Source organism: Spermophilus citellus (genome assembly GCF_964194105.1).
Source record: "Spermophilus citellus genome assembly, chromosome: 1".
Lineage (NCBI taxonomy): Eukaryota > Metazoa > Chordata > Mammalia > Rodentia > Sciuridae > Spermophilus > Spermophilus citellus.
Genome location: NC_138182.1, coordinates 229,346,804 through 229,358,911, shown reverse-complemented (window position 1 = coordinate 229,358,911; position 12,108 = coordinate 229,346,804). Strand labels below are relative to the sequence as shown.

The following is a 12,108-nucleotide window of genomic DNA, read 5'->3' as shown; positions in this document are numbered from 1 at the left end:
ACTTTAATAGGTGGCTATTTGTGATAACTGACTTTGAAATTCCTAAAAATTGAACAATTGTCTTCACAATGTAGTAGGAGCTGGCTCCAGTATATTGACACCCTTTACTAGGAAATTCCTGTTTCCCTCTCTCTGTCATCCTTGTACACCAATCCTGGAGGGATCAGTCTTTATGGTTAGCAAAAGGGAAGAGATGAACCAGGGAAGAAGAAATTATAATGTGTAGACTAAATTTTGGAAGTCTCAGTTCTTTCAGAATCTTACTTGAAGGAAAGTGAGCTAATCCTTCATTTAACAATATAAGCATTATATTAGGGAGAACGTGTAAAAGATGTATGGCTGCAGGAATGAAGATATAAAAGGAGAAATATGACAAATCAAAATAATGTACATTCTAGTTGGGGTAATATTCATTGTACTTCATTACTCGTGCATAATCTACTCCAAACAAGACCTGCCAATACTGACTGACTTCTGCCCTTTACTCATGTAACTAGCTTGTAAATGATCAGCTAGAACTCAGCTTTGAACTGCCCTAAAGTGATCATGTTATTTTCTCTTTGTTAGTATGCACTGCAATAAATGAAGAGCCAGTTTTAGTTTTAATGGCATTTGGTGTCTGTGCCATGGTAGTCAATTTGGTTATCTCACTTTTAGTAAGATTAAGATCAATCAGTGGGTTTTAGTGTTGTTAGCCTGATCCATTCATTATAAAATTCCCCATCATATTTTTGACTAATGATTTTAGCAGCTATGATGATCATTGCCTAAATCCATTGTTTTGTGGATGTAAATGTTAAATTTTTAATTCTTTTATTTTTTTCTGTACTCATTAGCTGTGATTTCTCTATAAAAATACATAATGTATACTATTACAAAAAGGAAAATATCTTGCCCTCATTAAATCTGGTTATCCTGAATTTGAATTTCAGACCTAGAAGTTTTCTATACTTAGCTTAAGTCAGGTGATGTTTGGAAGAAGTGCTATGTACCAGGGGAAAATCACCTCTTGGTCTAGGGCATCTGGCACCACTGACCAACCTTTGCTATATGCATCTTCTATGGCTATGAAAGGAAAGCTGGATGATTAAAAGAGTGAATGCGCAGCAGAGTAGATAAGAATTTAAACATAGAGGATGCAGGCGAGCAGGTCTGAAGAGAACAGAGGTCTGGTTCTTTTCATATTTATTACTGTTCTTCCTAGAGTTGAGATGAGGAATGTTTTATTGGTTTAAACAACAACTACTAACCATCCTGGCTTAAATATAATCTAAATAGTAAAAAAACAAAAAACAACAACATCAAAAAAACCCAATAATGACAAAGCCACTTCATCTAGAGAAAAGGACAGTGGTTTGGGGAGTCAGAAAATCCAGTGTTATCCATTTATTTTGACAAAATTTTAAAGACTTAACATGTGCTAGATACCAGAAATTCCAAGGCGAATGTTAAATAGTTTACAGGAAAGGAGTTCAGTTTGTCCTGAATCTTCCTCTGACTTTCCAAGTGGAAATTCACCTGGTTTTAAGTTATGTCTTGCTTAACCACAGGGATATGTTCTCTTGGGTGATTGCGAGATTGTGCTAACACTTAGGTGTACTTAAACAACCTGAGATGTTGCATGACATTAGGCATTAAAATCTTTATTGACTGAAATGTCATAGTGCATGACTATAGTTTGAATTAAAACCCTCCAAATATACTAAGACACATCAAATATTCTAGCACTTCATTAAGAAAACAATTATTTTTGGAGGATGCCAAGGTACTATTATTCTTAAAAAACTGCTAAAAGGGGAAAATAAAGTATTTATACTTCCCTTTTTTTACACAATCTATTTCTGGAAGTGTGGAGAGAAAATACATGTACAAAATACACCAATGAGATTAGTTGATCCAAAAGCTTCTGATAAGTGTATCTGTTTTGCCTATCTTGGAGAGAGATTAAGGTGAAAGAAAGAGCCTGGTGGGCTGCATAACCATTCTTTGGGTCTAAGACCACTTTCTGGCTTTAAAATGCAGTACTGAGAGTCCGACTGGCTGGGGCATGCAGAAGCTGACAGCACTTTCGGATTAGAATCACACGCACCAGGTACATTGTAGGTGACATGCGGCGGGTTCGACCTGGGGTCTGCAGCACTGTTGCCTTTTGGCCCCTGCAGCAGTAAGCCCAGTTGCCTTGTCACCCAGCCAAAAGAGCGGGAGAACAACTTCCATGCTAGCACCGATACTAAAGAGCATCCGCGCGAGCGCCAAAGGCCACTTCCGGCCGTCGGAGCCGAGGGGCGGGGCGGTGCGATGCGCGGCGTGCGACTCCGACGTGTGGCGCGCGGCTGCCCCCTGCTGGAGGCGCGGGCGAGACGACGGAGCGGGAGCGCCTGCCCGTCGGTGACCGCGCGCAGCTCGCAGAGCCCTGGGCGTCCTGAGCTGCCCAGCGAGGGCCGTCTTTTGTCAAGAATTTTACCCTTTTTATTTTAAACTCACAATTTCCCCTGACCCGCAAAGCGTCCTTTTGCTTGCTGAAAAGGGGAAATTAGAGAAGGAGGGTAGAAAAGATCCCGCCTTCAAAGAGAAGATGGAGGAAGGCGCCCAGAGCTTAGATTCGGATAGTGATGAAACTGTGATTGAGGGGTCGGTGACAGAGAGCGACTTCGAGGACGACGAGCTGCCCTGGAGAAGGTGACCACAGTTAGGCCTGCAGCTTCAAACCCTCGTGCCACTGGGGGCCCAAGCGCTGTTTGAGGGTCTCGGGGTGTTGGGCAGGTTAGAGCCTTGGGGGAGGGGGCAGCCACGCCTGAGCTGAGAATTCTTAAATAAGCAACAACCCTGGGCCCTTCACTCGCCTGCTAGCGACAAAATACGGTTTACAGTATATGGCCTCATGGCATTTACCAAAAAATTATTTCTTCTTAGACTGGGGCTGTATTTACTTTTGCACAGGCACAACAGTCTTGGGATAGAAATCCTCAAATGAGTTTTGCTTCAAGCTAATGAACAGCATTTCTCTCAGGAAAAGACTGTGATAGGGAAACTGGTTCCCACCCAACTGAACGGATGTTGTAGAAGGACAAAAAAGTTGGAATTTCAGTTCATCAAAGCTTTCCTTAAATATCTTCTCTGTGCTCCACACAGGAAGACTCGGAAAGGATGAGGCTTCTTGCTTTTGAGAAAACTTAAGACCAAAAAAAAAAAAAAAAAAAAAAAAAAAAAAAAAAAACAAACCACTTAAGTAGATAATTTCAACATTCCACAAGAAAACTAGGGATGGAGGTATTTCCAAGATAGTTTAGGAGCCCAGAGAGACTCAACCTCAGGGTAGAGTTTGTTAGGGTTGGTTTATGAATAAAAGCTTGAAGGTGTATTAGGAATTAGCCAGATGAGGAAGAGGTTGAATTCTTGGCCAAGGATGGAAAGGGGTAAAGGTATAGAGGGGCATAGCGTTGTGGCATGTGTTTTGGAACGTACAAGGGGTTAAATCTTGTAGAATTGTAAAGTATGATGTGGAGAGTAGTGAAAGAGGAAGTTAGGGTGCAGCCATGTAAGGCCTCATGTGTGTTCTGTATATTCTGGTTAAGATGCTCATCATAATTAGATTTCCATTCACTCTGGTATGCCCCAAATAAGGGGTTTCAAATTTTAATCTGCTTTTAAGTCACTCTGGAATTCTGCTAAATTGTGGATGATTCCATTTCAGGAGTTCTACAGTGAAGTCCAAGTTTCTGCATTTCTAAGAAGCTTCCAGTTTAAAGCTGGTACTATTCAAGCAGGGATCTTCTTTTGCAAAGCAAGATTTGGGAGCAAAGTAGAATGATGGGGAGTAAATTAGGAAGAACTAGTGGGAATGGAGGGAAAAGGTCAAATTTGAGAAATCTTTAGGAAGTAGATTTGGTAGGAGATGTTGGTTGATTATATAAAGGGGCAAGGGAAGAATGTAAAGGGTGATATCCAGGTTTCTGGTTCTTTTATATGTATATGTATAGTAGTTTATGCTCTTGTTGGAATATAGAGAGCATTTTAACAAATGCATGGAGTCTCACAATCATCCCCACAATCAAGATTCAGAACAATTTCATTACTGTAAAAAAAAAAGTGTGCTGCCCCTTAGTCAAGCTGTACTGCAACCCCTCAATTTGATTTATTGTTCTCTTGTATGTAAAGTAACTTTTTTCTCTGCCTTCAAAGTTTTTTTTTCTTTTTTCTTGGTACTTTTAAATTATACCTGAGAGTAGGATCCATTTTGACATAATTATAAAAGCATGGAATATATCCCAATTACTCCCTACCTTCTACTGATCTCAAAAGGCAAAACAGAAGACAAAGGCAAGGTTTTTTCTTTGGTGCTCAGCAGTTTGATTATGGAGCATGATTTTCTTTTTCTTTTCTTTTTTCCTGTTTGGAGTTCACTGAGCTTCTTCAGTCTGTAAATTAATATCTTTCACCAACTTTAGGAGGTTTTCTGTCATGATTCCTTCAAATATGTTTTTTCATACCACTCTTTCTTCTTTCTTTTTGGTACTTCAATAATGTGGGTGTTAAATCTTGTGATATTACTTCCCAGATCCATGAGCCTCTATTTATTTATTTTTAAAAAATTTTAAAAATTTTCTCTGTTTTTCAAACCATATAATTTCTAATGCAATCTACCACTGGGCCACAACCACAGCCCCCCCCCCCAACTTTTCCTCTAAAATTTCCACTTGGGATCTAGGGTTGTGGCTTAGAGGTAGAGCACTTGCCTACCATGCATGAGGCACTGGGTTCAATCCTCAGCACCACATAAAAATGAAATAGAGATATTGTGTCCACCTAAAACTAAAAAATAAATATTTAAAAAAAAATTTCCACTTGGTTGAGGCTGGGATTCTAGCTCAGTGGTAGAGCACTTGCCTTGTACATGTGAGACACTGGATTCCATCCTCAGCACCACATAAATAATAAATAGATAAAGATATTGTGTTCATCTATAACTAAAAAAAATTTCCATTTGGTTCTCAAGGTTTATATTTCTTTCCTGAGAATTTCAATCTTCACATCCGTTTGATTAGTGTTCTTTTTATCTCAAAGAAGATGGTTATGATAGTTGCTTTAAACTCTTTGACTTATATTTTCAACACCAGGGTCATGGGGTATGGGATCTCTTTCATGTTGAGTAATTTTGGATTGTATCCTGGAAATTTTGAATATATTATGTTGTGGACTCTTGACCTTGTTAAAATCCTTTAGAGAGTGTTGTTTTTTATTTATTCTGATAGGCAGTCAACCTAGTTTACTAGTTTAGACTTTGTCTTCTGTTTTGCCTTCTGTATGTGTGGTGGTTATGTTAGTCTTTCCTGTGCTATTTGAGTCTGTCTGTGTGTACCATCAAGGAAGTAATCTGGATGTTGAACAATAGTTAATATCATAGTTCAGTTCTGTAAGTCTTAGTTATGCTTCCTAAGGTCTGTTCCACATATGGAACAGTTCAGAACTATGTCTGGAATTTATGTTGGGTCATGTACAGGTGACTCTCCTTTCCCTATCTCTTCTCCAGGATTCTTATACCTGCTTCACTCCCTATACCTGCTTGCTGTTTCATGTGACCAGAAAGACAAGTTTCTCTTAACAATTTCCTATAGCTAGAGCAGGCTTTAGGGCAAAGAGTTAAGAGAGAAGAGGGGGATTTCCCCCATACTTCTCAAACTTACACAGACTCCCTTTCCCAGTTCCTCTATTAGAAAAAAGCTTTTTCTTTAGTATTTAAGTGCCCCAGATGCATGGTTGGTATTGGTACAGCTCAGAGGCTGGGACTGGCCTTGAGACAGGGCTGGGAGATCAGAGAGAAACAAAAGAAAACCCAGTGATTTCCTATACACTTTCTGGCATGCAGGAGTTCTTTTCCTTCGTCTTCTGGATGGAAATAGGGATTTTCTTTCTTTCTTTTTTGGTGCTGTGTCCACTGTGTAGTTCTGGGATTAGACTTTAAATCAAAGCAAAACAAAATTAGACTTTAAAACAAAACAAAAGAACAACAACAACAACAAAAAAACCAAAGAGCCTAAACAAACAAAACCAAAAGAAATAATAAACTGTAACTTTAATAATAAATGGATATTACAGGTGATTATTCAGATTTCAATTTCAGTTTCCAGTCTAACCTGATATTGCTTACTTTTTGGAGTTCTCAGATAGCCTTTTAAAAAATAGTTTTCTAGAGTTTTTAGATGTAATGAGTTAGATAAATAGGCTATAGATGGCTCACTCTATCTTGGCCCACCAGTCTCCCCCTGCCCCCCAATTCATTTTTAAATATTTATCTGCAATGTGGTAGGAACATTCTTTCAAACTTTCTAGACCAATAATAAAAATTAGTGTTCTTTCAGTGAAACAAAGTCTAAGCAGAACTGGAGCCAAATGCCAAGTTTTTTGGTTTTCCTTTTCTTCATCTTCTTTACTTCTGTATAATTAATTTTGGCTGTTTATCATGTACGAGCTCCCAATTTTGATTGGAATGAGGAGTATAGATCCTAGTAGGGCAGGGATCTCTAACAGGCAGAACATTATATGGTTCCATATAGTTCAGTATTCCTGAAGAACTGTAGCTGCTAAGATGTTTTTGATGAGAATGGAGAGTTTCATGACCTTTGGGATTAGAAGAGGCAGTACTTTCAGAAGAAGCACTTGAGAACCTGAGAAATCTTGTCCTGAGGTACATTTAATCCTCTTTGTGGCTCTATAGGTATTGCTGCTAAACTGTAAAAATTCAGGATACTAACAGGGTTTTGTTTGCTTGTGATTTTTTTTTCCCCCCTGAGAGGCAAGATTCATTTTTCCTATATGTGCTCTGGGAACTTATTAACAAACCTTATTTTCTGTCTCAGCCTCTGGTATGTTAACTGCTCAATAACATTAAGGTTATATCTCAATTTAATCCTATTCAGAATTATGGAACCACCTCATTGTTACATGAATTTGAGTTTATGTTCAGTGACCTGAACTCGAATTTATGTAACAGTGGGGTAGTTCCATAATCATGTCCTCTGAACATTATAATTGCACATAGTAAAAGGCTACCTATGAACCTGAAAGATAGGTGTTAATTCTGTTCCTTCAAGATAGATTAGTAATGTATTCATATGAATTGCCTAGATTGAAAATACTTGTTATAATATGTAACAACAAATCTCACCATTATGTATAATTATAATGTACCAATAAAAATATGGGGGAAATAAATAAAAATAGACACAAACAATAAAACATTAATACAAAATAAAATACTTATTAAAAAGGAGATGCTCCTACTTGAGGAAGCTAGGAACGGAATATAAAGTACAGGAAACAAAATTAATCATATTAAATTAGCTAATGAAAACAACCATTTGGGGCAGGATCTATGTCAAAATAGAGGCTATTGCACTGATTAATGCAGAATGGTTACTATTTTTAGAGGTGTTACTGTAAACGGATATTTTAATATTTTTTTTTGTGTGTGAATCAGACTCAGTATGGCATTAGGACTCTGTGTTGTCAAAATTTTGATAACATAAAACTGAAACCCTAATTGTCATTGTACTTTTTTTTGGTACTGGGGATTGAACTCAGGGGCACTTTACAACTGAGTTACATCTCTAGCCCCTTTTTATATTTTATTTTGAAACAGGGTCTGCCTAAGTTGCAAACCTGGCTTTGAACTCACAATTCTCCTGCCTCAGCCTCCTGAGTCATTGGGATCACAGCTTCACTGTGCTTTAACAAAGCAGTGAAAAGTATTTCAGGTTTTCAGATTTTACCCCTAAATTTCCCTTTCCTCTTAATAGTTAAATAAAAGTTCTCAGCATTTCTTTTCTTAAAATTTTAAAGTTATATTTTATTATTAAAATACTACATCCATAATGAAGTAGTTGTGGCTTTTGGAATATTAGTTCTTGACTAATATTTGGTTTAATTAAGCTTCAGGAAATTAAAGTTCTGTTTTCACTTATTTGTTGATTGAACATGAAGGAATAATTTTTCTGGATCCCACGATCTTCATTTTCCTTTTAGGATTAAAAATAGTCTTAAATCATTCCTTAAAGAAGCAGTAAAAATTATAATCAATAATTTACATATTAGAAAATTATCTCAGTTATTTGCAATAGTGCAAATTTCAAAAACAAGTAAGTTATTTAGGATCATATGATTCTTAAATAAATTTATGATATATCTTTCTGATATCAATATTTAATGGTTTGGGAAAGATTTTGAATGGTATTGTGAATGTTTGAATATATTCCTAGGTGGAAAAAAATGTAGTTTCTAAAGCCTTGTACAGATTTATCCAATATTTATAAAAGAATTTACAGTTTAAACCTCTATAGAAAGAAAGCTAGAAGAAAATAAAGCAAAGTCTTAATATAGGTAGAAACAGAGGGGATTTCTTTTTCTGCTTCTCCTCATTGCCTATGTTTGCTACAACACTTTTGAATAGATACTACATTTACATGACTCAAAATTAAAAAACTGTATGAAAGATTGTAATGAAAGACTGAATAAAAAGTCTCCCTCATCTCTGTTCAGTGAGCCATCCATTTTTTTTAAACATTGGCAACCAATATGTTTGATTTCTTGTTATTCTTTCAGAGATATTTTCTAAGTACATATATGTTTATGAACACATGTAAAACTATTTTCTCAAAATAGAAGCACTATGTCAAAGAGATTGAGTGTTTATTATCTTGATAATTGAGTTTTTTGTGTTTTGTCTCATGATTAAAAAAGCCTTTCTTCCACCCACTGCAGTTATAAAAGAATTCTTCCTTGGTTTCTTCTAGTACTGTTTGATTTATTTTTTAGCATTTACATCTTTGATTCATATGGAATTTTTTAAAAAAATATTTATTTATTTATTTTAGTTCTCGGCGGACACAACATCTTTGTTGGTATGTGGTGTTGAGAATCGAACCCGGGCCACACGCATGCCAAGCAAGTGCGCTACCGCTTGAGCCACATCCCCAGCCCATATGGAATTTTTTTGAAGTAGAGGGTTAAGTATGGATTCAACTAAATTATTTTCTAGATATTTTCTTTATTTTCCTAGTATCATTTTTTGAAAAAAATCATCATTTTCTCACTGATTCGAGATGTCCCCTCTTAAATATACTAAATCCCTATATATAATGAGTGTATTTCAAGGGAGCTTATTCTGTTTATTGATCTGTCAATTTATGTGCCAGTATTACATTTTGAAAATATTTTATATCAGAAAATAATATAGGTTGTTCCTTCCTTATTCTTATTTTTCTAGCCACACTTATTTACTTTATAATATGAACTTCAGAATCAGTTGTATAGTTCAACAAAAAGTCTTGTTGGTAATTTTATTGTATAATATCATATTTATAAGTTTTACATATTGACTATTAATATCTGATATCTTTTACCTTTTTTATTGCATTAAGATTATAATAGGGGTCTGGGGTTGTGGCTCAGTGGCAGAGCATTTGCCTCACACATGTGAGGCACTGGGTTCTATCATCAGCACCACATAAAAATAAATAAACAAAATAAAGATATCGTGTCCATGTATAACTAAAAAAAAATTTAAAAAAAAGATTGTAATAGGGGCAGAAAATTTACCTCTCCTCTCTCAGGGTCCCATCTAGGTCTGAGGATTAAATTGGCATAGGAATAAAGAATATAAATTTAATGTAAGTTTCATATGACATAGGATTTCTTGTGAAGGAATAAAGACCAAAGAAGTGACAAAAATCTATGTGCTTTTGTATTAAGTTGAACAAAGACACTTATAAAAAAGTAATTATGTATGCAGATTAAAGGGAGATAATAATTAAGGTCTGTTTGTAAAAAATTTTCTAGACTAACTCCCTATAAAATAGTGTTGTTGTTTTTTTTTTCTTGTACAGGGAAGGCATCTTTTACATAGAAGTTATTATCTCCTATATTCAGGAAGAAAAAGAGGAGATTAGAATGCCCTTCTTCCATTGCAGTTTTTCTAATTGCCTTTAGCTTAAAGTAATTTTTAGGATAAAGTGGCATATTTTGATGTGCCTTTATATTCCACCTTTCAAGATGGAATTTCCATACAGTAAATTTACTTTTTTTTTTTTTTTTTAGCATTGATGTTCTGTGAGTTTTGACAAACACATTCAGTTATGTAACTACTACCACAAACAAATTAAAGAACTGTTCCATTATTCCCCCAGATATCTCCATGACCCTTTGTGTAGTTTTTAGGTTAAAAAAAAACTAAAAATATTTTAAAATAATTATGCTTTTTAGGGAAATTAAAGTTAATGTTTTACCTGAAAACTGCACTGCAGTAATGGATTGAGTAATGAATTTTTAATCATTAGTAATGGCCAGTAGAATTGAGCCAAGAAAGTTGCTTTTTTTTTTTTTCCTTACAGCAGGTGCCTATATTTACTTTCTTGGAGGATGTATTAGAAAAGTTAAGGGCTGGAGTTCTTTTTTTTTTTTAACTTTATTTTTTAGTTGTAGATGGACACAATACCTTTATTTATTTATTTTTTTTATGTGACATCTGGTATCAAACCCAGTGCCTCACACATGCTAGGCAAGCACTCTACCACTGAGCCACAATCCAGGCCCTGGAGTTCTTTTTGTTGTTAATTTTGCTGGTATTATTAGGAAGTTTGGGGATTTAGTTAACCATATAACCAAAGAATCAGGAAGGAGAGAATAGGTAGGTGAAGGGACAGAGTTAGAAATTTCTTTCTGTGTAGGTCTTGTTTTATGCATTTGTGTTTTGAACATGTAAATGTTTTACATAATTATAAGGCATAAACATGAATAAGATTCCTGCAAAGGTTGTGGCTCAGCTGTAGAGTGCTTGCCTAGCATGTTTGAGGCACTGGGTTCAATCCTCAGCACCACATAAAAATAAGTAAATAAAAATAAAGGTAAAAATATTAAAAAAATAAAAACAATTATCTAATTCTTAGGTTTCAAGAATATTATATACATCATGTATAACCAGAAGAATGAGAAGTTACACTCCATTTGTATATGATGTGCTGAAATGCATTCTGCTGTCATGTATAACTAATTGGAACAAATAAAAAATTATTCAATAAACCTTTATAAAAAGTCACAAAATACAAATTAAAGCAGGTACATATTATGGGCAACTTTGCAGTTTACTAAAAAAAGAGAAAAAAAGAAAAAAGATTTTTTTGTATGGTAATTTACTAAGGATTTCTTTTCAAACCCTTTTATCATGTACAACATGATTAAAAAAAAAGGCACCTCTGTGCTGGGCATGAAACCTTGAAACATTTTAAACTTCTCCAATTTAGTGATGCTTTCTTATGTAATAAGGAAAATATATACAGAATATGTATAATCAGGCAAAGTGGCTCCTATTTACTAGATTTTGGAGAGAAATGCAGCTTTTTAGTTAGCATTGAAGCAAAGTAGGGAACCTGCTTTTGCCAGTTGCATTTGGATCTTTGTGAAAGTCCACTTGGTGCTGAGAAACACAAAATAACTTTCTTAAGTAATCACATTATTAATGATAATTATTAGTTTATGGACTGTAAATATGGCTTTCCCCTAAAAGAAGCAAAGGTCTCACTGGAAATGATGTTTTAGGTCTGAGGCAAGAGATGTTTAAGATGAACCAGGAATATCTTATGCCGTGAAGATAGTAAGAACTAATGGTGTTATTAGTTTGCTTGGGATACCCTAACAAAATTCTACAGACTTAGTGGCTTAAATGAATGAATAAATTCAATCACAGTTCTGGAGGCTAGAGGTCCAAGATCAAGGTGCAAGCAGGGTTGGTTTCTCCTAAGGCCTTTCTACTTGGCTTGCAAGCAGTGTTTTCTTCTTGTATCTTCACATGGTCTTTTCCTCAGTTGTACTTACATAGAAGGCCCCTAGACTTATTAAATGAGATCCCAGTGACCTCATTTAATCTAGATTACCTCTTTAAAGTGTTTATCTCTAAATAAAGTCACATTAGTGGTTAAGGTTTTCGACATAAGAAATTTGTGGGGACACAGTTCAGCCCATAACAAGTAAGATCATCATGAGCCACTTTGAAGAAGTTTTTACTAGGCAAAAATGGAAGAATTTGATAAAAATAATAACAGCAGTGGATTTAAATCT

General features: G+C 35.4%; 1 protein-coding gene across 1 annotated transcript in view; it reads left to right on the top strand.

Moving 5' to 3' along the window:
- Positions 1–2,575: 2,575 nt before the first annotated feature.
- Positions 2,576–12,108, top strand: part of ANKRD31 (ankyrin repeat domain 31) — a gene marked incomplete at both ends in the record, with an annotated part of 205,417 nt that continues 195,884 nt past the window's right edge. The window contains one exon of the mRNA XM_081309099.1: positions 2,576–2,679. Coding sequence (XP_081165225.1) covers positions 2,576–2,679 — 104 coding nt within the window. The remainder of the gene's footprint in view (positions 2,680–12,108) is intronic.